Here is a 22,417-nt window from a genome sequence, read left to right as displayed (position 1 = left end):
GTTACGAGTTAGAAGTGCAATACCTCCCTCAATGTCGCTTTCCTCGGCAACAACCCGAAGACCTTCGTAATAGATTGCCTTTTTGTTCCCAGCGTCAAGGCATTTTTCGAAGATACGCCGGTGCATCCCTTCCTCTTTTATTCTACGATTTCGATGATGTAATATTTGGAACCAAGAAGGATGGCAAGTAATGCTGGTGATGTTAGCATCCTTGAGAACTTGAGGCGTAAGCGCTGTTTTGACTCCCCGAGGTCCTTCCTTGACTATTGGAGCTAGGTAGTTCAAACCATCTACTGCGAGAAACCCGAAGATGATAATCAACATCTCATCTGGTAGATGAGGCATTTTTTGAGACGCAGACGCCAGCTTGCTTTGGTTTTTAAGTAGGAACTGCAACTTGTACAGAAGGGTGTTTGAAGAACTCAAAGTTCAGGTTGCACTCAGTGGGACTGGTAATTATAATTTATAGAACGCTAACGAGATACTTATTTCGCTAACACCATACCCGTTCATTGTTGTAATGTGCCGAGACATACGTCACATACTACTGTTTAATTAAAACTCGCTGAGATATAAATCACATCACGTTTATGGTAACACGACTTTGGGGGTAGGAGTTGTCACTTCGTCCAACCTACTGCTGTCATGTCTACCCTAAGTAGAGCCTAGCGGAATTTAAGATAAATAATTGTACAAGTAGTGTATAACGCATTTGACATCCGTTATTATGGTGGCGCCACGTATATACGTAATAGAAGAATCTGCGTCAGCGGATTTATTTATATTTAATTTGCATAAAGGGGGTTTTACCCAAACAAAAATTGCATGAAGGGAGATAATGCCCGCACTATTCCTTCCCATTCTACGTACACGCAATTTGCAAACTGTAATACGTACAAGGCCTTAAAGTATAAACCTTTGTACGTACACTAAATGTACTTACTCTTGAACGTACACTGAAACTTTAAACGTTGTTATTACACAAACATCTTTCAGGTTGTGTACGTCTTAGTATTATATTTAAGTGGTTTTGCAATGGGAAGGTACGAGTTATATAGTTTTATATTCATAAATCATCTCCGATGGTCACATTTAGGCACCCATGAACCGCATATACTTTACCCAACTACCATTTACCCAGCGGTTTAATAAATTCCGCACTGAACAAAGCAATAATTTGATTTTTCTTTTTTATTTAATACTAATACAAGTTACAAATCAGCACATAATTCGACATAGAGAGAGGTCAAACTATAGCCTAAATACGTAGTAATCATTGTTCCATACAAACCATGTGTGAATATATATAGAATGCTAACCAGAAACATATTTAGTTCACATTGTGACCAGATTTCGTAACTTAGTAATGATTACAAATACATCATATTAAACGTACTCATCAAGACACATCACATCCCTCTACTTACTTGTTAAACAACTCTTCTACGTCTTCGCATATACGACTTTTGCGGGTATCAGTTGTCACATCGCAGTTGCCAACTGGTGTCATGTCTGCCACTACGTTAAGCTGAGCGGGTAGTGAATAATCGAGATTGAGATAGTAGATTATACTAGTAGACTTCAAATCCATAATATGGTTATGACACGTGTATACTAATAGGGGATGTGGGTGATCATATATTGTTATGATGTCAAGAGGCCTAAAATATTAACGGCCCATTAATATTCTCAAAACGACACTCCATCTATTTTGTTAGTGGATGTTTTAAAATCTTAATAATTAGTGGTTTGATGTCACCTCTCCATCTTGTCACGCAGTTATATCAAGTATCATTTATATCCATACCAAATACTTCCCCAACCATATCAACAAGTTCGTATTATAAAATCGTTTGCATTACAATGTGCACATAATACTTTCACTACAAATATGACCAACCCAAATCTTCCTGATGCTCTGTTGGCGCGAATAGCTAAACTAATGGCAGCAAAACACTGGTGGTACATGCAGTCACTCCTACGTTCGGGAAATAGAGGCAAAATTATAGTTTACCGTCGCGACGTCTTGAAAGAGGCAAACATCTTCAACATGTGCAGTGACCCCGATGATATCATGTTTGGTGGTCGACACATGAAGTTTTTTGAAAGGTGCCTTGATGCGGATAATCCAACGGCCATATATTATGAAGGCCTTCGTCTTGCAACAAAAGATGGGGACATTGAAGGGGCCGTAAATTTACTCCTGCGTAACGTACCAACACATGCCGACGCTACTCTTGCGTCTGCCATGTTGTGCATCTGTAAAGGGTCCGGAGTCCAGGCGGGTCATTTGCTTCAGCTGTTTTCTATAAAACACTACCCACTTGACTCCGAAGAGGTTGGAGATATGTGTGAAGAACTCATCACTGAGCTTATTCACTATGGAGCATCACACAATACAACTTATGGTGTGTTTTTTGACTATCCTGATGATGGGGAAATAACAACTCCTTCGTGCGCACTAAAATGCGCGCTCTCAATGAGGAAGAAAGACGTACTCAATATGGTGGGCCCTTACAAGCATCGTTGCAGGAAATGCACAATCTGGTGGTGCGCTCGCCGAATTAGTCAAATGCTTTGGTAGTTATAACAAAACATGTTTGCATTTCCTCGTTTCCGTGTACACCTTATCTCCTATCAATTCTAATTTTAATATTAAACGAAGTATTTTGTCAGCGATGCACCTTTACAGAATAAGGCAAGCTAATAAAGGTAACCACGAACTTTGTTAGATGTGATAACTGGCTATTAGTTCCATGAAAACTAATAGTTTATCGAATATCTTATTCTGTACGATACATGGCTAGGACCTACATCAACAGTTACATGCCCGTGTAGCTTGAATTGAATTGTACCCTTTTATACTTAAAATTGAAACCACTATATTTAATATATAATATAGGGAAATTAACAATGTGTTTGTATCTATTAGTAGTCGTATTTAATGCAATGACATGTTGCAATTTTTAATGCAATGGCCAACTGATTTGACGTCCATATAAGTCAATTTTAATCGATATGACTTGCAGGGTTGTAGATGTCAAATATCAGTTATGTAATTTTACTTATATAGGTACACGAGTACCAAAGAACCAACAGAGCTTGTTGAATACTTTTGGCGTGGCTAATAAACAGAATTAAATCATTACATTTTTATATAAATATATTCCTATACAATCAGTACATTTTACTGTTAAATACCATCGAGTTAATTACCTGTTATAGTAAAAATAAAATTACCACTGTTCTCATTATATATAGATGTGTGTACGTAAGAAGATGTTTTATTCCCTACACACAGCAAATACCATCCACAGCCCATATCGTCTCCAACAAAAAAAAAAAAAAAAAAAAACAATGAACATCCCTCCGAACGAGATATTCCTGGCCATCAAGCTGCCAAACCCTACAAGCATCCTTGTCAATTTTATACCCGTATCTGTCACTCCTATCCCCGCCTTGGTCGAGGCGCTGAACACTGTCGACCTCCAAACTGTTCAACTTCGTCCGTTCATCACGTGGCCACAGTTCATCACTATGGAGTCTAAGTTCAGGCCCTACTTTGAGCTTATCCTCTACAGGGGCCACATCGTAGCGAACTATCTTGAGGGCGTCATGCTAGCTTCAAACTCCCCCACCTTTGCTGAAGGTATGGCAAAGCTACGCTATTTTGCACCAACGGATCCGTATGCGAAAATCGCTTATGTGCTGTTCGCAACGTTTACCGGCCAAGTGATGGAGGCCGAGGCGTTTGGCAATATTTTCTGGTTCATGGTCCCTCACATGAACACCGCCGATGAAGTCGCTGGCCTGGTAATGTTCCATGTTGCGAACCTCCATCTCCGTGGTCCCCTTTTTGAAGTGAGATCGTCGCCTTCTCTCCTCCACCACCTTAGGTGTACTTGCAGTAGCTACCTCACCGGGTGTAAGTCCTGTTTTTTCTACTGGTATGCACAGGAGTTGCACTCGTTCTTTTAAGATCCTCTTTACATGTTTTTATTTTTTTGCGGCTTAACCTTAGTGACGACGTTTTCAACTAGGTTAATGTAGAAATATTATTTACTTGATGGTTGTTTTTTTCTTTTTGGAACCTCGAACCGTTATCCGCTGTATGCCGGAGTTTATTTTATAATCAACGTATGTATTCTATTTAGTGTTATCCCGCCATCGTACACGGTGCCACACCTATGTATTTGTGTACGTACAACGTAACAGGGCATCGTACATAAATACATAGTTGTACACGGTTCCAAACTAGTTCTATTGTGTGTGACGTGTACGTACACATGGACTAGTCATGTTCATATCGTTCTGTTTTATTTAATAACATACCCTACAAATTATCGATGTACGTACCACCGCTCATATAAGTTCACATGTACGTACCAAACGTATACAACAGCACATTAAAACAAAAAAAAAAACTTTAAGGAGCAGCCATTGGAGATTATAGAACTAAAGGATTTCACATATAGATTTCGCCAACCACCAAAGTCCGCAATTAGTACACAAGATGTCGTAATCTCGAAAGTTTATAGAGAAGAAACCGGATTGGATACAACAAATGGCGGCACAGTCCGGGTTAGGGATGAGGTGAGTAGATGGATAGACGAATGTATCCTTGTACGTGTTTTGAAGTGCCACCTGGTATGTAAACAACAGGCGAAACACAGACTTGCCTACAAATCTGACCCCATGCGATTTGAGAGGAAAGTGATGTGCATCAAATAAGTGAAGAAAATGAACCGCCATCTGTTCGCTTCCATATAACATAGAAAAGATACCACATGCCAGTGTTGCCTCAGCGTTTGCGGGAACGTTACGAGATAGAACAGAAATGCCTCGCTTGATGTCTCTCTCCTCCGCAACAATCCGGAGGCCCTCGTAGTAGATTGCAACTTCGTTTCCAGCTTTGAAGCATTTTTTGAATATACGCCTATGAATCCCTTTATCTTGAGGGCCACCATTTGGGTCGTCTGACGTTTGGATCAATAACGGATGCCAACAGATGTTGTAGATGTTTGCATCCTTTAGAACATAGGGGTCGAGCACCGTCTTCAGTCCTCGCCGACCCGACTTTAAAATTGGAGCAAGGTGCGACAGCCCATCTACTGCGAGAAGCCTAAAGATTTCAAGTAAAATATCATCAGGGAGATATGGGAGCTTATTGTGTGCTTTCGCCATTTTTTCTTTTTTTGAGATTTCGTTATCGGAGCTATTATATATGCTTCAACAATAAAGGAGGTAGGTTGTGAAATTTGTATATATACTGTACAATATAAATACTCTGCGTGTCCTTTTAGCACAATGCATAATGAAGAATAAGTTACACAGAGTAATTAGTTGGGAAAAGGTGTACGTAATGCTTACGCAACATCATACTGGTTCACACGATAAAGGTTTTTCTCTCGTCGTCTCGGTAACCGAAAATATATAATGTACTCGTTGGGCAAAGTTTATAATTATTACTTGCTTAAAAAGTGATCAGTAAACACTATGATGAGATAATAGTCATTTCAAAATATAAGTAAGAATGACTTTCCACAAAAGAAGATGTCAAATCCCTGCATGTACTTGTCGCATTTAATGCTATAGCTATTGGCTGTTCCGGACGTCAAATTGGAAAGTTGTGTAGTTCGTATATAATTTGACTCAAATCCGGTTTGTAGAAAAAGACACGTTTCCATACTAGCATATTTTACAAATAAATTTACACCAGTTCTCTAACTTTATAAATCAAATATGTGGCTGTGCAAGTGCAGATCAAGGGTGAAAAGCATCAAGTCCTGTCATCACTTTATAAGTTACCATTCAAGATAGATATTATTTTTAACTGCAGTTTATTTGTCTTTTTGTGGTTAATGCATGAGAAATACATGCATAAATTGTATACCTTTTTATTATGCTCTTCACCCTTAATCTAGACCTGAACAGCTAAATATTTGATTTACCTTTACTCTGATTGTAAATCTGAAACCGCTAATAACCGAATATTATTTAAAACAAGCCCGATTAAACCATCTCTTGAAGTGTTTATCACAATAATGGTACAGGGTTTCGAATTGAGGGAAACATAATTTTGGTCTATCGATGCTTGTTAATATTTATGAGTTTAATGGTTAAGGTGTGGGCTTAGTGATATCCTCTTTTGTTTTGGTCGGGATCTCATTATTAATTTATGATTCCCGGTTATTTGTTAGTCTTGTAAATATACAAACTATACATATGTACGTATACTACATTGGGAAGGTACGTACATTTAGGGTCTTATTAAACGGACACCATGGAAAGTTGAAAGGCCGCGCTGTTTCGAGATTTCGCTCTCCGTAAATATTTAAATTGCTCTCAACCTTCGTCAATTCCTAACACAGTTTAAAGTAAGAGATATCCAAAATCTGAGATCACCATGAGCTTCAGAACCGATCGTATTGCTGAACTGGACCGCGAGAGAAGGAATTGGTGTTGGTTTATCCACGCCAAGGTGTTGAACGCTTGGTCGATTCACGAATGCTTTATAAAACGAGTTCTCCTCCTTATTTCGCTAAATCCAACAGTTTTTGATGTATAACAATTTATCTGTTATGAAGGGTTCCACAATCGAAGTGGCGTTTCTACAGGGTGTATACCCAAATATCCCGCCAAACCCTGAAATCGGTTCCTGGTACGATATTCGGGAGTTTAAATTAATCAATCCAACTCTCAAGGAGAGGAATACTCATCACCCATACCAAATCAAGTTTACGCATGAGTCAACCATGGATGTGATCCAACCTTTGAATCACAAAAATTACTTCCGCTTCGAGGATATCGATGATATAACTCGTGGCAGAGTTACTCATCCTGTTTCTTTCGGTATGTTTTATCTATAATTTCTTTAATATGTATATATTAATATCCGTGGAATTATGAACTTGCGATGGTTGCTGAGATTCATTTAGTGGTCGTTTGGTCAGTTGAGGACGTTACTTTTAAGTGTATCATTTGCAAAAGTACAAAAATAAACGTTACATCCCCATTTTATTTTCCCCCCGTTAGATGTTTGTGGGTGCATCGTAAATATGGACGTCATAAGAAGACGTTACGATGGCAGGTGTATTGAAGTTGTCTTCACTCTCCTGAATGGCAGGTTAAGGACCTATTATGCTATAGACATAGTAATATACATATATATATTTGAACTTCATAGGTTTAAATTTAAAGGCAACTGTGCGTTAATGCAGGAATGAAAGTGTCAAATGTCGTCTCACAGACTTCTATGCCCATCAATTCCTCTCTGATTGGGAATCAAAGGGATGTCATGTTCTCCACAGATCTGAGCCAGTGTTTTGTGTCTTCCGGTTCTTTAAGGTTGGGAGTTATGAAGGTACGTCAGATGAAATTGATATTATGATAGAAGCAAGTACATGTAATTTGTCTATCAACTCAATTACGTAAATGTGTGTAGGCGTACCATGTCTTGTACACACCGAAGCGTCTTCTAAATTCTTCATTCGAGCAGATTTCGAAGGACTTCGACATCACAAGGAGATGTAAGTTGATATTATATTAATACTTGGTATGAAAGTGTATGTGTTCTTATCTGTTCACAGTCTCACATGTACATTTAATTTTTTAAACTTATAGAAGTGAGTTTGCTGCACAACACCACATTAACAATGTGATGGGACACGATGGGACAACAATTGAAACAATTGCCCAGGAAGGAGAAAGCTCCGGAACCCATACAGAATCTGCACAGACGTTCGTCAGACTGTCCGCGGAATAAGGAATGAAAAACTGACGAGAAATAGAAATCAAAATGTTGTTTTCTATTTCAAATATTGGTTTATTTTCGTGAGAATATGTACAATGGTTTTATTGTTAAAACGTACTCTATCCTTTTTATTTTATATTCTAATAATTATTGAAATTGAGATAGAAAATAATATGTAGAATTTTGAATATTAAAATTGTTATTATTAGTAGCTATTTCACAAAAATATTAGAAAATGTTCATTTGTTTTTGGACATTAAATAAAGTAAAGAAATGACCGAATGCTTGTACTATCTCCTAATAATAAGTAAAATCTTTAATGTTGTATTGTCTTATCAGAAGGATAATTTATTCCCCACACCATAGTTGATGTACGTTGGGAGTCATAATATATTGTGGTAGTCGTCTACGTACAGAAGCTTAAATAATCGTACAATCAATACAAGTGAATAGCAACCCTTTGGATTGATCTAGTTGAGAGGAAGTGATGATAATTACGTAACTGGATACACATCAAATAAACATAATGATGAGAAAACTATCATATCTAAGCAACAATAAATACGACTCTCTTCGAAGTTGTCACATCAGAGAACCTACAAATGTCATAGTCGATATTTAACGAATTCGAATATAATGAATTTGAAATCTGATAACACGAAACTGACACGTGGTTCGCACTACTTATTTGTTTTAGTAAAATTCTAATCGAGTAGGCGTGCATGAGAGCTCATAAACCTAAAATGGGTTCCTTCGTAATTAAGTAGTTAACAATAGGGTAATTTAAAACGACGTCATATAGAAACTAGTATAAATTTCCAGGATTTTCGCCAAACTCCCCAACCACCTCTCACATCGTAGGTTTTATTAGTGGGCAGGCGGCAGTTTCCGTCTATTTGGTTCTGCACATACTGCACATATTGCTATTAACTCCCAAAAAATGGCGACTTCTAGCCGTAAGAAGACTGATCTGCCAGACGGGATCTTGATAAAAATAGCCAAGCATCTCGTAGTTGATGGGTTCTGGCGAGCAGGCCCATTATTAAAGGCTGGTCGCCGAGGAGTGGATACGGTGCTTGCCCGAGAAGTTCTGAAGGTTGCCAGCATCTACCAAATCTGTGAACATCCTTCTTCATTCCAAACGACAAGGAAGCCAAATGGTGAACTCCAGGAAGAAGGGATTCACAGGCATATTTTCGAAAAATGCTTGGACGCAGGGAACAGAATAGCAATCTACAACGAGGGGCTACGGATCGTTGCCGAGGAGCGAGACATTCAGCGCGGTATCGCACTACTAAAAAACAACGTTCCCGAAGATGCCGAGTCCACTCTCGCATGTGGAATTTTCTCTATGTTATATGGGGACGAGCAGATGGCGATTCGTTTTCTTCACCAATTTGATGCACATCACTATCCACTCCAATCAGAGGGAGTACGGCTTATCAGGGAAGATCTGTTCTAATGGTTGAGTATGTTTAAGACGGCGCGTAAAAACACGTACAAAGATTCTTTTGTATATCCCTCTAGTTCGTTGATCCCTTTCCCGGACTGTGCCATGAGTAGTTGTTTGAGATGGGGCAGGTTATCGACCGACACACGTTATTATGACATCATCTGTGTAAATTGCGGAGTGTGGTGGGTGGCCAAATCTATATGTGAAATCCTCTAGGTGTATCGTCGGTTCCCTTCTGTGTTGCGTTTCACCTTGCCACGTATGTTTCATTAGATAATTAAATTACTATGTAATGAAGATGTTAATTAACGTGTATGCCAATATCTGTCGTTTTGGTCGTTTTGCTCCTTTTGTTCCGAAAATGTGTATTAGATGTCGTATTGCTCCTTATATTCCGAAAAAGGTCTAAAATGGCAATTCCCTAGCTTCGAACCATCCATATAGACGACGTGTACTTAGTTTCACCGGGCAAACACACAAAACTATCAACAGTTCCTACTACAACTTTACAAGGGCTCGAACTCGTGACACTGAAGGACAGTCAAGGCCAATCCTACCACTGTACCACCGCACCTTTTTTGATATTGATTCCCCTAAAATCGGTAATATAATCTGTAGCATAAAGCCCTTGATTTACGGGCTTTATTAAAGGACCGGCACTGTATCAAGCTTACGACGCCGTTCGTATCTAGTGGAAAACGACACAACTTGGAAAAGTTCATGTTGTTTTAGAATACAAAAAACGGCACAAAACAGAATGTTCTATAAAAGCTAACCGAATATAATCGATATCTTATAAAATTCAGGGAAATTAGGGTTCATTGAACTGATTTGGGGGAAACAGAGAGAGCCGCTGCCATAGATGTTGGATTAGATTTAGAGAGTTGGATATTCGGTTAATAGTTTAACGTTCCTCTTTTCTATATTTTCCCTCCTTCAATTACGTTATCAGTTTCGTTCTTAATGTCTGCTTTGGCAAACACGAGTCCAGTCGAGTATGACGATGCGGAGTATGGGATCCCGGCTGTTTGTCACTGTGGTGAAAGGCCAAACCTACAACCTTCTTTTACAAGGACAAACCCAGGGAGGCTCCATTACACTTGTAGAAATAGAGAGGTAAGTAACGTACAGTTTCCCCGAGGTTGATTAAAGATCAGATTTATTTGCATAACTTGAAGTTTTCGTTTTAACAAACATTAGAAAAAAAAATGCAGGATGGGGACTATCACATTTTTAAATGGTGGGATGAAGCTATGATGGAGGAACTGAAAACAGTGAAGGAAGATCTTCTAAAGTTAACTAGTTTGAATCAAATGCATGAAGCGCTTCAGGGACAAAAAGAGGAGATTGCTAACATCTTAAATATGCACAAGGAAAATCAGATGGAGTTGGAAAGGATGAAGGTGTTGATTGCATACAAGAGTGATGGATTAACTATGGAATTAAAACTGACCAATGTGTTTGTTGCGACTTTGGTTATACTAGCAACAATGACCTATTTTTTAAAGTAGTTTGGTCGTTTTATTAGTAGTACTTTGGGTTGTGGTTTAATTGCTTAACATCAAGTTATAAACGTTATATTTGGCTTACTCCCATTTTTTTATCGTCTAAAAAAAAGACTGTTTGAAACCTTGTCGTATTATTATTATCGACCAAACCCTTGAAATTAAACATAAACATAAACATTTGTACACGTTTGTACACATACGTCTAACATTAAAGGTTGGCAGAATTAGGTAGATGCTTACCAAATAAAAATATATAATTAACCATGCGTAATACACACAAACATTTTACATCAAATTATTCCTATCCATCGTAAGATAGATTGTTGGGATGTAGGTAATGAAGATAATATAAAGAGTCCAGCAACGTGGTTTAGAAGTTTGGAATGTAAGCAACATTGACAAATGGAAACATAGGCTACGAATCGTCGTCACTCCGCTCGCGCTGGTCGAAGTATTCCAACCGGAGTTTGAAATCTCTAACCTCAGGGAAGGGTGGTTCAAATATCACTTTAGAGACACCCGATTGACTAACCACTTCCATCCCTCCTGCGGTGTGGAAAAATAAGGAAAAAGGGTAACCAAAACTAGTTTTATGCAGTAATCTTATATTTAAAAGGTGATTGAATTGTTTTAAATACGTTTGCCTAATCAGTACCTCCATCCTTAAACTTGGGCCTCCAGAATCGCAAGACTACAACTGGTATGCCTCCGCATAGCCAAAAATTGCGGACGAAATCATCGACCATCTCATCATAAGCCACACATTGCAAGTGATGACCCCTACACACAGAGACACCTTACGTTAATAGCCCGGTATATCTTTAAAGTGTGTGAAAGCTAATAATCGCGAAAACGACTCACTCAAGATTCGTTAATGAAAACCGTATCAACCGGGTTCTCTCGGCAAAACGTGGAGCAGTTGGATCGTCCACCAATATTCTTCGTTTGACGTGAGTAACTTGCCCCATCGTGTCTATGGTGTCATGTCATTAGAATTATGGTACTGGATATGATATTAAAAACCAGAACAATACAATGCAACGTTACCTAAGCAGCAGTTCTGGGTCCAACGAGGCCATCGTTCGTAAATTTGGTCGAAGGGGACGTAATCGATGTAGTGATTGGTCGACAAGCAACGAATGTTGTCCACAACCGTGTCAGCATTGAATTTGATCCGGTAGTTGGAAGCCACGACCTTCACAGCGGATGTGTCGTCAGTGACGACGAAATTAGAGAAGGTTTTCCACAAACCCTCCTCAATCCCCGCACAGAACTGGGGCAACAGGTCCTCGCTGATTGTTGCCTGCATCTTATCTCCCTACAGTGGGGGAAAAAAGTTCAACCATGATGTACATGTATCATTTAATATTAAGTGCATATAATATGATGATGAGACGAGTCACTTACGAAAACATCCGAAACAACCATTTCAAAGGTGACGATGTTCGCTTCTCTCTTTCTCCACTTGCGGATGATCTTAACAGAAACCTTCCAATCAGATCGCCACGTCTGGAGATCGGATAGCCTGTCGAAATGCACCATGACTTTGTTGCACTTATGTTTATTTTGTGATGTGATATTTTGGTTTTTGAGAGACGAATACATACTTCACTGGGTGTGTATTTGTCTTCTTATATAAGCAGCAAACAAACACAAATGGATTATCAATATTATGGCTTTTCAAACGTCGTGACTGCATTCCATACAGATTCATCGCATTTAGATATTTAACATGTGTAACTGCCGGTTAAGCGAAGACGAGACATCGCATGCACTACTTAATTATGACCCTATAGTCGACGTTATATATTGGCGGAAAATATATTGGTTCATTTAACAAACCAATTCAATGTAAAACTTTATAAAACATCAAGGAATAGTGAATGATGGTTTAACCAGACGAATAAAGGCTGATATATAGTGTAAATGAACCAATAACGTTGAAGAACTGTATAATTTGAATAAAAATATTTGAAGAAAAGCTCAGCCATTGCACTGTTTATAAATAAACAATTATTTTAAGATAGTTTAGTAGTAGAGGCAAAATCTTCGTTCTTAGTAATAGACGGAAAACTGAGGCCTCAGCTGCGACGGCGCATTCGGATGTCCGATATGGTTGTTTTACATCCCGATTTTTTGAATTAAGGTGTTTAGATCTGGGATAAGTACTACAAAACGACACTCCATAGAAGTCGGCGACGGAACATTTAAGGAAGAAGAGATTACAGAGGTCGGGTGAAATCAGAAAAAGGCGACTAGTTTCGATCCCTCTTTCATCACCGGTGTTGAATCAGAAGGTAAGTGTTTCTCTTGGCTTCTTACTTTAAATTGGAAGACAGATTGTACCCCCAAATTCTATATTAGGTTGGAAGAGTATATAGCAAATACATTTAAGAATCGCTTTGAGTAGCCCAGGATGTGAAATCGATGAATAGTAGTGTATCTGTGGCGGGCAGAGGATAAATAACCGTAATCGTCAACAGAATTAAACTTTGGTAGACATTGGTATTAGGGTTAATTGGTTTAGTGTATGTACATATTAATATGTACGTTACTTCATGGTGATAGGATGGATCCCGAGGCTGTAGAGATCGTTCCTCAATTGAGCTTGGATCTACCGAGGAGGTTATTTTCTCTTGACCATTACCCTCTCAAAACCAAGATAAATGCGTATTCAAAACCGGAATATCTTTCTACAATATCGAGGGTGCTGAGTGGAACAAAAGAAATGGAAAACTTGTTAGATTCTCCATTTGGGCAGCTTTTTCGTATCCCTGCTAACAAGATCTCGTTCTCCGGTAAACTAGTTCATGGATTTGTTTGCCGTCAATTGGTGACCAAAAAGCGGCATGAGATGTGGATTGTGTTTGGTGGCAATCCAATCAAGTTTGGATTACAGGAATTTGCAGAGTTGACAGGTCTCGAATGTGGAAATTATCCAAAAAAGAGAGATGTGGAAAGAGCTACAAAAACGGATAAAGGATGTAAGACTGTTTAGGAAGTTCTATTCGGGGAAAACATAGAACCAACGATCTCCGAGTTGGTCAAAAGGTTGGAGACTGAGGAAATGGAAACGTGGCAGAAACTAGCTTTAGCGCTGATAATAATAGTTGATGGAGTTCTAACATGTGCCACGCAACCAGTAAAACCAGATCCGAAGACAGTCGAGATGACCAAGAATATTGATTTTTTTTTCAAATATCCATGGGGAAGGTTGTCATTTGAACGGACGCTGGAGACTATTACAGGATTTAAATGTCCAGCAGACGTAGACAGCTTAGTAAAAACTTTCAAGCAACAATCAGTTGCTGTTCATGGATTTCCTCTAGCACTCCAGCTGCTGGCTTTCCAATCTATCCCAGCAATTGCAAGATTAGTACCATCTGACGTTCAAGATCAGGCGTTTAATCAAAGATCGATCCACAATCTGGCTAAACTGCGGCCAATCAAGACAGCAGACATCTTCGCATGCGAGGCTGCTAAAGAGGTATGTACTTGGTTGATATAATACGTTAACGACCTGAATCTATAAGTTTCGTCAAATGTATATATATTTGTAATCATATTATAGGTGGTTATTAGACGGATGGTTGGTAGTGGGGAGCATTGTGATAGTGGAGAATTGGAGTGGCGTGACGAAGAGGAAGACCATCAAGTTGACAACATTGAAAATCTTATTAAAGCTGGCCACAAATGGGATGAGGCAATATGGATGGGAGGTGATGATAGGTGTCCAAAACAGACACGTCCCGAAGAGAAAGGTATTAAAAACATTTATACATTACAAAGGGCTTCACTATAAAGATATATTTTTTAAAAAATTAATGGTTAATTGGTGATATAGTTACAGTTGACTGTCGGAAGAGGAAAAGAGCAGACACCGCAACAATTGACAATAAGAAAGAGAAGAGCACGAGAACTGATGGGCGACCGGGGGGTACGCCCATTGTTGATGAACGTTTGGACGATGACCAATTTGAAAGGTATGCGGTGGAACTAAGCCGGTTCTACAGGAAACAAGAAGCACTGATGAAGGAAAATCAGGCAAACATGGAGATTTTCGTACGTACAGAGATCCGCAAGGAGATAAGAGCTGCACTATTGGAGGTTAAAAGAAACGAACATGGGGAACCTTCTTACGCTTCGCATACAGTTTCAGAGAAGAAGTATTCAAAAAAAAGAAGAGGGAAAACTATAAAGTTTCGAAGAATGAGTTCAGTAATGGTTATGAAAAAAAAGGGAGAGAAGGTCAGAAACAGGGGATGCGCTGAAGTAGCTAAGGTTGATATGACAAATAGCTTAAGGGTTGTAATTTTTTCACTACTTACATATATTAAATTATGTTGCTATCGTGGTGTGCACAGGGTGATCGGAATACTGATGGTTCGAAGGATGCCATAGATGGTCAACACTCTGTCAGTGGTGATTCTTTAGTTGGAGGCCAAGTAATGGACAACAAGATCCTGTTTAGAATGCGACTCAATCAACGTAATGGGGGTGTTTTTGCTTATGCACCTATCATATACGCTTTATATATTTGACCGTAGGATACAACCCGTACTCATATTAATGAGTGGGTAACCGATAATAACGACTGTGGCATGAACGAACCATCCCCGGACAATGGAGTTAATGAGTGTCGCCAAGATATATATTTGGTTATTTGTTTATCTCCTCTAATCTACACGTGTGAAAAATTGAGCTTGTACCAAGTTCCTACTACTAACACGCGTCTTAAAAGTTTCATTATTTTGAATAGGAGGATGGGGAAGAACTGCATCAAGAAGGCGGGAAAGTCGAGTGGTTTAACAGTAACGGAGGGGACATAAGACGTCAGGAAGGCGAGTCAGATGAGGGTTGTAACAAAACTGAAATACCTGTAGAAAATGAAACTGCAGTTGACGGTCAACAAGAGGCAAGTGTCTAACTTTGATGATTTCGAGTATTTGTGACATTAGTGTACGTAAGTATGAATCTATGTACGTACATCTTATTAGGCCGAAGTCCAAGCACTACAAAAGGAAAGCGATGGCGAGGAGGGCTGTAACAAAACTGATGGACATGTACAAATAGAAACAACAGTTAACCTCCAATAGAGTAAAATTATTTTTTATTTCGAATATTTGCCATATTTATAGTGTCTACTTAGATGGTCCAGTGTACGTCACAACTAATCTATGTACGTGCATCTTATTAGGCCGGAGACCAAGCAATACCCAACGAACGCGATATCGAAGAGGGCTGTAAAGAGACTAGAGGTCAACCAGATCAAAGTCCCGGGGAGGAATGTATTCCCGGTGACTCAGACAATTTAGTGCCGCAGTCGGTTATTATTGTGGATGAAACAGGACGCGCAGAAGAAGTGATAATGGAGATACGTGCGAGTCAACCATCCGAAGCCATAGTGATAAAAGCAGGGTCGGTTTCATACGACCCTATGGAAGATGTTGCTGATGGGAAATTCACCAAATTCACCGAGATGATAAAACAAGATAATGTGTAAGTGTAGTATATATTACTCCGATGACATATTGATATGCTCAAATCATTGATATAGGATATTCATAATTACAAAATTTCGCAGGGTACACACCTTTTTCGGATTCCGCAAGGCAGATATCCTATTATTCTCTATTCTTATATCGTCCCAAAAATGGGTCCATAGTCAGGTACATATTTTAAACTTTAACTACACGATTTTGGGGTGTTCATGGTTTCTTGTTGGATTTAAATCCGACCGGTTTACGTTTAACTGCATCTGCAGCACATGGAGATGATTGCCCTAACGCTGTGGCACAAAAACAGAGAAGAAATGATAAAACAAAGGACCGTAATTTTGGACTCCGTTCTCTTTTACGAGTTGACAAGAAGGTTCCAAGCATTCAACAGGAGCACGGCGAAATGGAATTTCAGATGGGACAAAGTACTCATTGACATCGTCAATGGGGAAAGGATGCACCACGAACCAAGGTTGAAGTGGGTTACAGATGTCGACGTTATATATGCTCCAATGAACTGGAAATCTAAGCATTGGGTAGGAGTGGGCATAAATCTTATAAAGAGACATGTTTCCATTTACGATCCTTTGATGACCTCCTCCAGAGAAACTCTTGCAATGTCCCGGATCAAGCCGGTGTGTGAGATGATATCGTACCTACTTCAGAGGGTTATCGATGTCAATTACCCTCTCGATCCATTTACCGCTGAAAGGGTTAGCCAAGTAGGACAAAACTTGAGGACAAGAGATTGTGGACCTTTTACTATGAAGTTTTTAGAACTGTTGAGCATGGGCAAACCGATGACTGATTGATTGAAGATCACCGACAACAATATTGACAATTTCCGAAAGAAGTTCGCGATGGACGTCTACGAAGCTGCTATTGGTCCGATAAATTAAGTAGCGAATAAACATTCTTCCTGGTTGTACTTATTACTTTCACGCAGGTGGTCCATATGATCTGTAACAGTCTTTTAGGATGATTATGGTTCGCTGAATTTGAATACAATTTAATTGCCTCGCTCATCATATCATAGGATTGCCAGTAGGGACAAGTTAGTGTGCTCAAAATGGATAGAAACTAAGCACCAACCATGGACCTAAAAATCAAGTCTATAACGTTAGAAAATCGATTGTACGTACACTGATGAATTTACGTACGTGTGTACACAGACCATAAATATACGTACGTGTGTACACAGACCATAATAAGGCCGTTACTTAGTTGATGGTACGTACACATATGAATATACGTACGTGTGTACACAGACCATAATAAGGCCGTTACTTAGTTGATGGTACGTACACATATGAATATACGTATGTGTGTACACAGACCATAATAAGGTCGTTACTTAGCTGATGGTATGTACACTTCTGATAAAGGCCTAACATATACTAATACTGGTTAGAAAGACGTCATAATGATACATATCTAGACCCTCCAATATACAAAAAACACTACACCTAAAGAGGGTTTACAAACAACCGATAGGAGCTATGAGAGTGACCAGACCTCGGAAAATCTAAGAACGACATCCTCAAATCCCACATGTTACCAAAAAAATGACCAAACAAGCATCTTCTATTAGCAACACACGTAAAACCAATCTTCAATTTTGCAAAATCATACTGCTCCGGTAATGTACATGGAACCTCTTCAACTTTTTGATCCCGAGTTGAACTCAGCTTCCGGATAATCTACTGTCTCCGACGTAGCATCTAGTTGGAGAAAGCAGTCTCGGTCTGGGACCTCATCAAACACGTCTGCAGCAAGTTTCATCCTAATAGAAGGCATGGCCGCATCACATAGGCCTGTGTAATTTACTCCAAGAGCTATACACTCTAAGCACTTCAACGTGTACACACCACAGTCACCTTGTTGATAGTTCTGTGGGAGTGTTTTCACCCAGTAGTAACTAAATGCCGCCGCCCCGATATGCTCATCTTTGTACCTCCGGTTATATGCTTGTATCAAGCGTGGGATCATTTTTGCGAACGGTTTGCACTTCTTTTGTAGACTCTTGTCGGTTCTACCGCTGTTTATGCTATCGTACACTCTTAGCCTCCGCTGGACTAAGTCAGCTTCGATGGCTACCCAATGGTTGTTATCGAGGTTGTATGGGAAGAGCAGGGTGTCTACATCGTCAACCCACACCTTGTTTGTCATTCCGTATTTTGGCAGCCTTCCCACGTACGTCTCAAAATAACCTTCTCCAAAAACTCATTGATTAGAGGCTTCCATTTTAGGGAATTTGAATGCCCACATACTAACAAACAAAGGATCGAGAAAAGCAATACGATCTGTTTTATATGGGGATGGCGTTTGCGTCCCCCTAATACGGAACATATGCATACATGTAACCATGTGCTGCAACACGAGTGACATCTATAAGGCATTAGTATACCATAGTTAACTGCATCAAATGTTATGCTACGAAGCTTACCGCATCCCATAACCAGCCGAATGTTGTAGTTGGCCACAATTGTTTAGGGGTCAGGAGGCGAAAATAAAATTCGGCATTTCCAGTGCAAGGTACTTTAGCCCTGAATACCAAAATTAACAAATCAGTTATAGATCATAGTCCTCAAATCCGAATATAGACACTAATTATATACAACTCTAAATGAAGACTTACAAATCATCAGTTAGGAAGGACATCAGCTTTGCAATTTTCTCGGGACTTGCCTCACTAAAAGGATCGTACACTGCGGGAGATAGGACTACAATGTGACTTTCACGTCGGGTCATTAATGCAGCTCGCATTGATTCGTCATTAGGGTTTAACCCTATGTTGGTGCCCACTGGATCTACTAATAGAAGATCAAGCTCTCTTGATGGAGGAAACACCTTTTGTAACAAATATGCAAAATACCTGGCTTTCTCCTTATCTTTCACTGTATGAGATGATGCAGGACTGCTGGTCCCCTTGGTTAAATCCACAACAGATTCGCACTTTCGATCCGACGAGCCAGGGTTACCACCACTTACCGGATGGATAACATTAATAGGAACGGGTTGAGCACCTGCTCCATCAATTTTGTCATTATACTTTGCTCTTTTATCGCCTTCCTCTGTCTCCCAACTCTGTACTCTTTTGACACGATGTACACTGTCTACCATCTTCTTTGGAATTCGCTCTACACTGTCCTCTGGTTCGATTTTAATACTCCCAGACCACATGACCTTATCCTTAATGGCTAACGGATTCCTAACACAACTAGCAACTTTATAACCATCCTTGTCCGAATGCTTTATCTGATATAGCCATGACTTGAAACAAAAGACATGTATTTGACGTTATATACAAGACATTTGATAAATAATATGACGCTGTTAAACTAGAGACAAAGTATACAAATTGCTAAATTGTGTGTACGAAAAAAATCATATATCAAAATAATTACAAAATTATACAACTTCACAAAACTGAAATTGATATTGTTTCCTCGAATAGATAAATACAAAGACTTCATACTGAACAATAGATATATAATAACAATTTTATCAATACGGTACGCAGATCATACCTCCTCTATTTTTTGTTCGTCATTTCTTAATGTAAGAGGTCCTTGCGTATGCGCTCCTCCATCCGTTGTGTTGATAACAACTTTCTTCAATAGTTGAACGTCACTCTCAAAGTTACCCATCCTACTCTCCATACCTTGAAGTTTGAACACAACTTCCGCTATTGCTCTAGAAAACGATATCTGAATATTATCCATTTTCGCCCCTAGTGTTTCAACCATAGTAAATAACCTTCCACTACCATCTTCACCCTGCACACCTGAATGCTTATCTCCAGACGCCTTCTCTGCTGAACATTTGTCCCCAACACTTTCTTTCTGCTCCTTCGCATTATTGGGGACATTACGGATGCTGGTTGGGGCTGTTTCAAGGAAATCATCGTCACTTACCCCTGCAACATGTTGCCTCCTCTCCCTCTTCTTCGTATGTTCCCCCTTCCTTTTTTTTACACAATCCCATTCTCTTTCATCCACTTCGCCATTGATCACGTCTAACAGCAGATTATCCACTATCTTCTTCAAACCTTCTCCTACACCATACACACAATACTGTCCTGGCCAATCTGGATATATGAACTCCAAAGGTTTAGGTACTAAATGCTTCATCTGAAGCTGCATTTCAGATACCATAACTTTTAATAATCTATCACAAAGAAAAAATGCAGACAAATAATGTATACGTAAATTGAAGGCAAACCTCCCCATTATTAAGGAGTTTGCTCCCGGATATGAAGGCTTCGATATCCTTCCTTGGCCTCCCTCCTCTCCACCTTAACAGAGGCAAATCTACACCTTCTCTTACATTCCCGTAGCTAGCCCCCAACACCTTTATGCTCTCAAATGCCCATATCAGCAATACATGGACACATCCATGGAGGGTATAAGCATTGTTAGGTAACCCAAGGACTTTGATGGAATCAACTAAACTCTTGAATCCAACCCTACCCCATTGAAAACTCTCAAATGCTTCTTCATTCAACGCCCTTTTAGCGTATTCCAGAAGAATCCGACTGTTCCTTGATAAACCAAGCACTCCAACATGAACAAGATACAACCGAGCAATCTGCGTCTTCATTTCATCAGACCACCCACGACAGCTTCTCAAACCCTCAACTAGCTCCTCCCAGTTGGGTCCATTAAAAGCTTTCACCTTTAAAGCCGCCCATAAAGGTGTATGATCGACTTCAAACTCTGTTTCATCAATCTTCTCACAATTCAAACCACTAATTTCTTCATATTCATATAGAGAGAACCTCAGCGGCTTTCCTCCAACCAAAAACCATACCTCCGAAGGAATGTTTATTGCCAATTGATTGGACAATAGATAATGGATGGTCTTCCCACAAAACAGGTAGTCAGATTCGGCTAGATCCAATAGAACTCCCAGCTGCGAATTCTTTCTTATTTTGTCATACACCTCATCACCAACAAAGCCTTTCAAACCACCAAGATTGGACAAACTACAATCGTGGTGCATGCTTCTCATCGGCAGTGGAAAATTACCAACCCCATACAACCTACTTGGATACCTCTTGCTTGACCCCATATCTACGACAGAAGCTTTAGTTTAGTTATTAATTCAATATCACAAAACATTTGTTGCTTAGATTAGCAACGAAGCAACATGAAGTCACACAAATATCTTCCGAAAAACAGAGCTCAACAACATACAGAAAACTAACATACAATATACAAGGCCTACTATGTAATACTCGGGTATAAGAAAACAGTAAGCAATATAGACTAAACCACGATATAGAAATTTACCTCTGAGCAAATCGCTTTATTTCCCTCCTCCTCTACTTCAAACCACCTCGCCGTCAACTCGCCGTCAGTGGTCCTCCAGCCAAACGTCCTCCACACAGATTCTTTTCACGCGGCAAGCTATCTAAAAATAGCTGATCTCAACCCAACAATCGTAAGACAAACAACACAAAGATTCAAGGGATCGACTTAGGTTTATGATCTTTTTATTTTCCCCTTTTAAGATCTTCGTTTTAAAAGAGAATGGCATAAATCATAATAAAACACACAACTCAGATATAAAAGTAATTTGCAAACTTTTATGTGTTATTCTAGTAAGACAGAAATCTCAACGTGTTAGTCTAGTAATAAACCTACTTTTATGCAATATTCTAGGTAATTTCCCTTATAAAAATTAGAAAAATTAAAAGTTTTTTAAAAATAATAATAAGAAGATTATATATATATATATTTCATAAAATAAGGAATTATAACATATTTACTTATTTTTAATTTTAAGTTATTAATTCTACAAAAAAAATAGAAATGAGATTAAGGAAAATATAAAATTAATTATTAATTCTAAATTTTGTAAATACTCACTTCTATATAAACATAGATTGTCACATACTTTTCATCTAACAAAATAATTTATTCAAAATTATTGCTTTCTATTTTGTTCTATTGGTAAAACTTTTTTAATGGAAATATTGCTTTCAACTTTGTTCTATTGGTAAAACTTTTTTAATGGAAAGGTAAATTTTTCTTATTGTTTAAACCAAAATTTGCTCCTACTTTCTCCTTTTTCAGTTTATAATAGGTAAGATTAATATATTGACCCAAAAAAAAGATTAATATATGCGTCTTCTATTTCAAATACATTATTTTAAAATTAATGTAGTATTTTTATATTGTTTTATTTAATTTATCTTTTC

The 22,417-nt window shown here is 38.8% G+C and overlaps 3 protein-coding genes and 1 pseudogene across 3 annotated transcripts; 1 reads left to right on the top strand and 3 right to left on the bottom strand.

Moving 5' to 3' along the window:
* Positions 1–11,729: 11,729 nt before the first annotated feature.
* Positions 11,730–12,256, bottom strand: LOC147937619 (uncharacterized). Its single transcript, XM_087465194.1, has 2 exons — positions 12,122–12,256; positions 11,730–12,032 (listed from the first exon to the last, which is right to left on the bottom strand). Exons 1-2 carry the CDS (start codon positions 12,254–12,256, stop codon positions 11,730–11,732), a joined length of 438 nt encoding a protein of 145 aa, XP_087321320.1.
* A 1,027-nt stretch (positions 12,257–13,283) lies between these two features.
* On the top strand, positions 13,284–14,222 carry LOC147937618 (uncharacterized; annotated as a pseudogene).
* Positions 14,223–17,871: 3,649 nt separating this feature from the next.
* On the bottom strand, positions 17,872–18,381 carry LOC104714927 (uncharacterized). The gene has a single exon (XM_010432391.2). It carries the CDS (start codon positions 18,379–18,381, stop codon positions 17,872–17,874), a length of 510 nt encoding a protein of 169 aa, XP_010430693.2.
* Positions 18,382–18,435: 54 nt separating this feature from the next.
* Positions 18,436–20,814, bottom strand: LOC147937617 (uncharacterized). The gene is made up of 6 exons (XM_087465193.1): positions 20,437–20,814; positions 20,192–20,351; positions 19,743–20,101; positions 18,851–19,470; positions 18,659–18,758; positions 18,436–18,600 (listed from the first exon to the last, which is right to left on the bottom strand). Exons 1-6 carry the CDS (start codon positions 20,812–20,814, stop codon positions 18,436–18,438), a joined length of 1,782 nt encoding a protein of 593 aa, XP_087321319.1.
* Between the last annotated feature and the right edge of the window lie 1,603 nt (positions 20,815–22,417).

This window comes from Camelina sativa, chromosome 9 (genome assembly GCF_030686135.1).
Source record: "Camelina sativa cultivar CO46 ecotype springtype chromosome 9, ASM3068613v1".
NCBI lineage: Eukaryota > Viridiplantae > Streptophyta > Magnoliopsida > Brassicales > Brassicaceae > Camelina > Camelina sativa.
The sequence above is the reverse complement of the archived record's forward strand: the minus strand, read 5'-3'. Positions and strand labels throughout refer to the sequence as shown.

Coding starts and splice junctions, on each gene's coding strand:
- LOC147937619 (XM_087465194.1), bottom strand. CDS start 12,256: ATGGTGCATTTCGACAGGCTATCCGATCTCCAGACGTGGCGATCTGAT. Junction 12,033..12,121: donor TGGTTGTTTCGGATGTTTTC/GTAAGTGACTCG, acceptor CCCCCACTGTAG/GGAGATAAGATGCAGGCAAC.
- LOC104714927 (XM_010432391.2), bottom strand. CDS start 18,381: ATGACAAACAAGGTGTGGGTTGACGATGTAGACACCCTGCTCTTCCCA.
- LOC147937617 (XM_087465193.1), bottom strand. CDS start 20,814: ATGAAGACGCAGATTGCTCGGTTGTATCTTGTTCATGTTGGAGTGCTT. Junction 19,471..19,742: donor ACGAACAAAAAATAGAGGAG/GTATGATCTGCG, acceptor TGGCTATATCAG/ATAAAGCATTCGGACAAGGA. Junction 18,601..18,658: donor TCGGCTGGTTATGGGATGCG/GTAAGCTTCGTA, acceptor AATGCCTTATAG/ATGTCACTCGTGTTGCAGCA.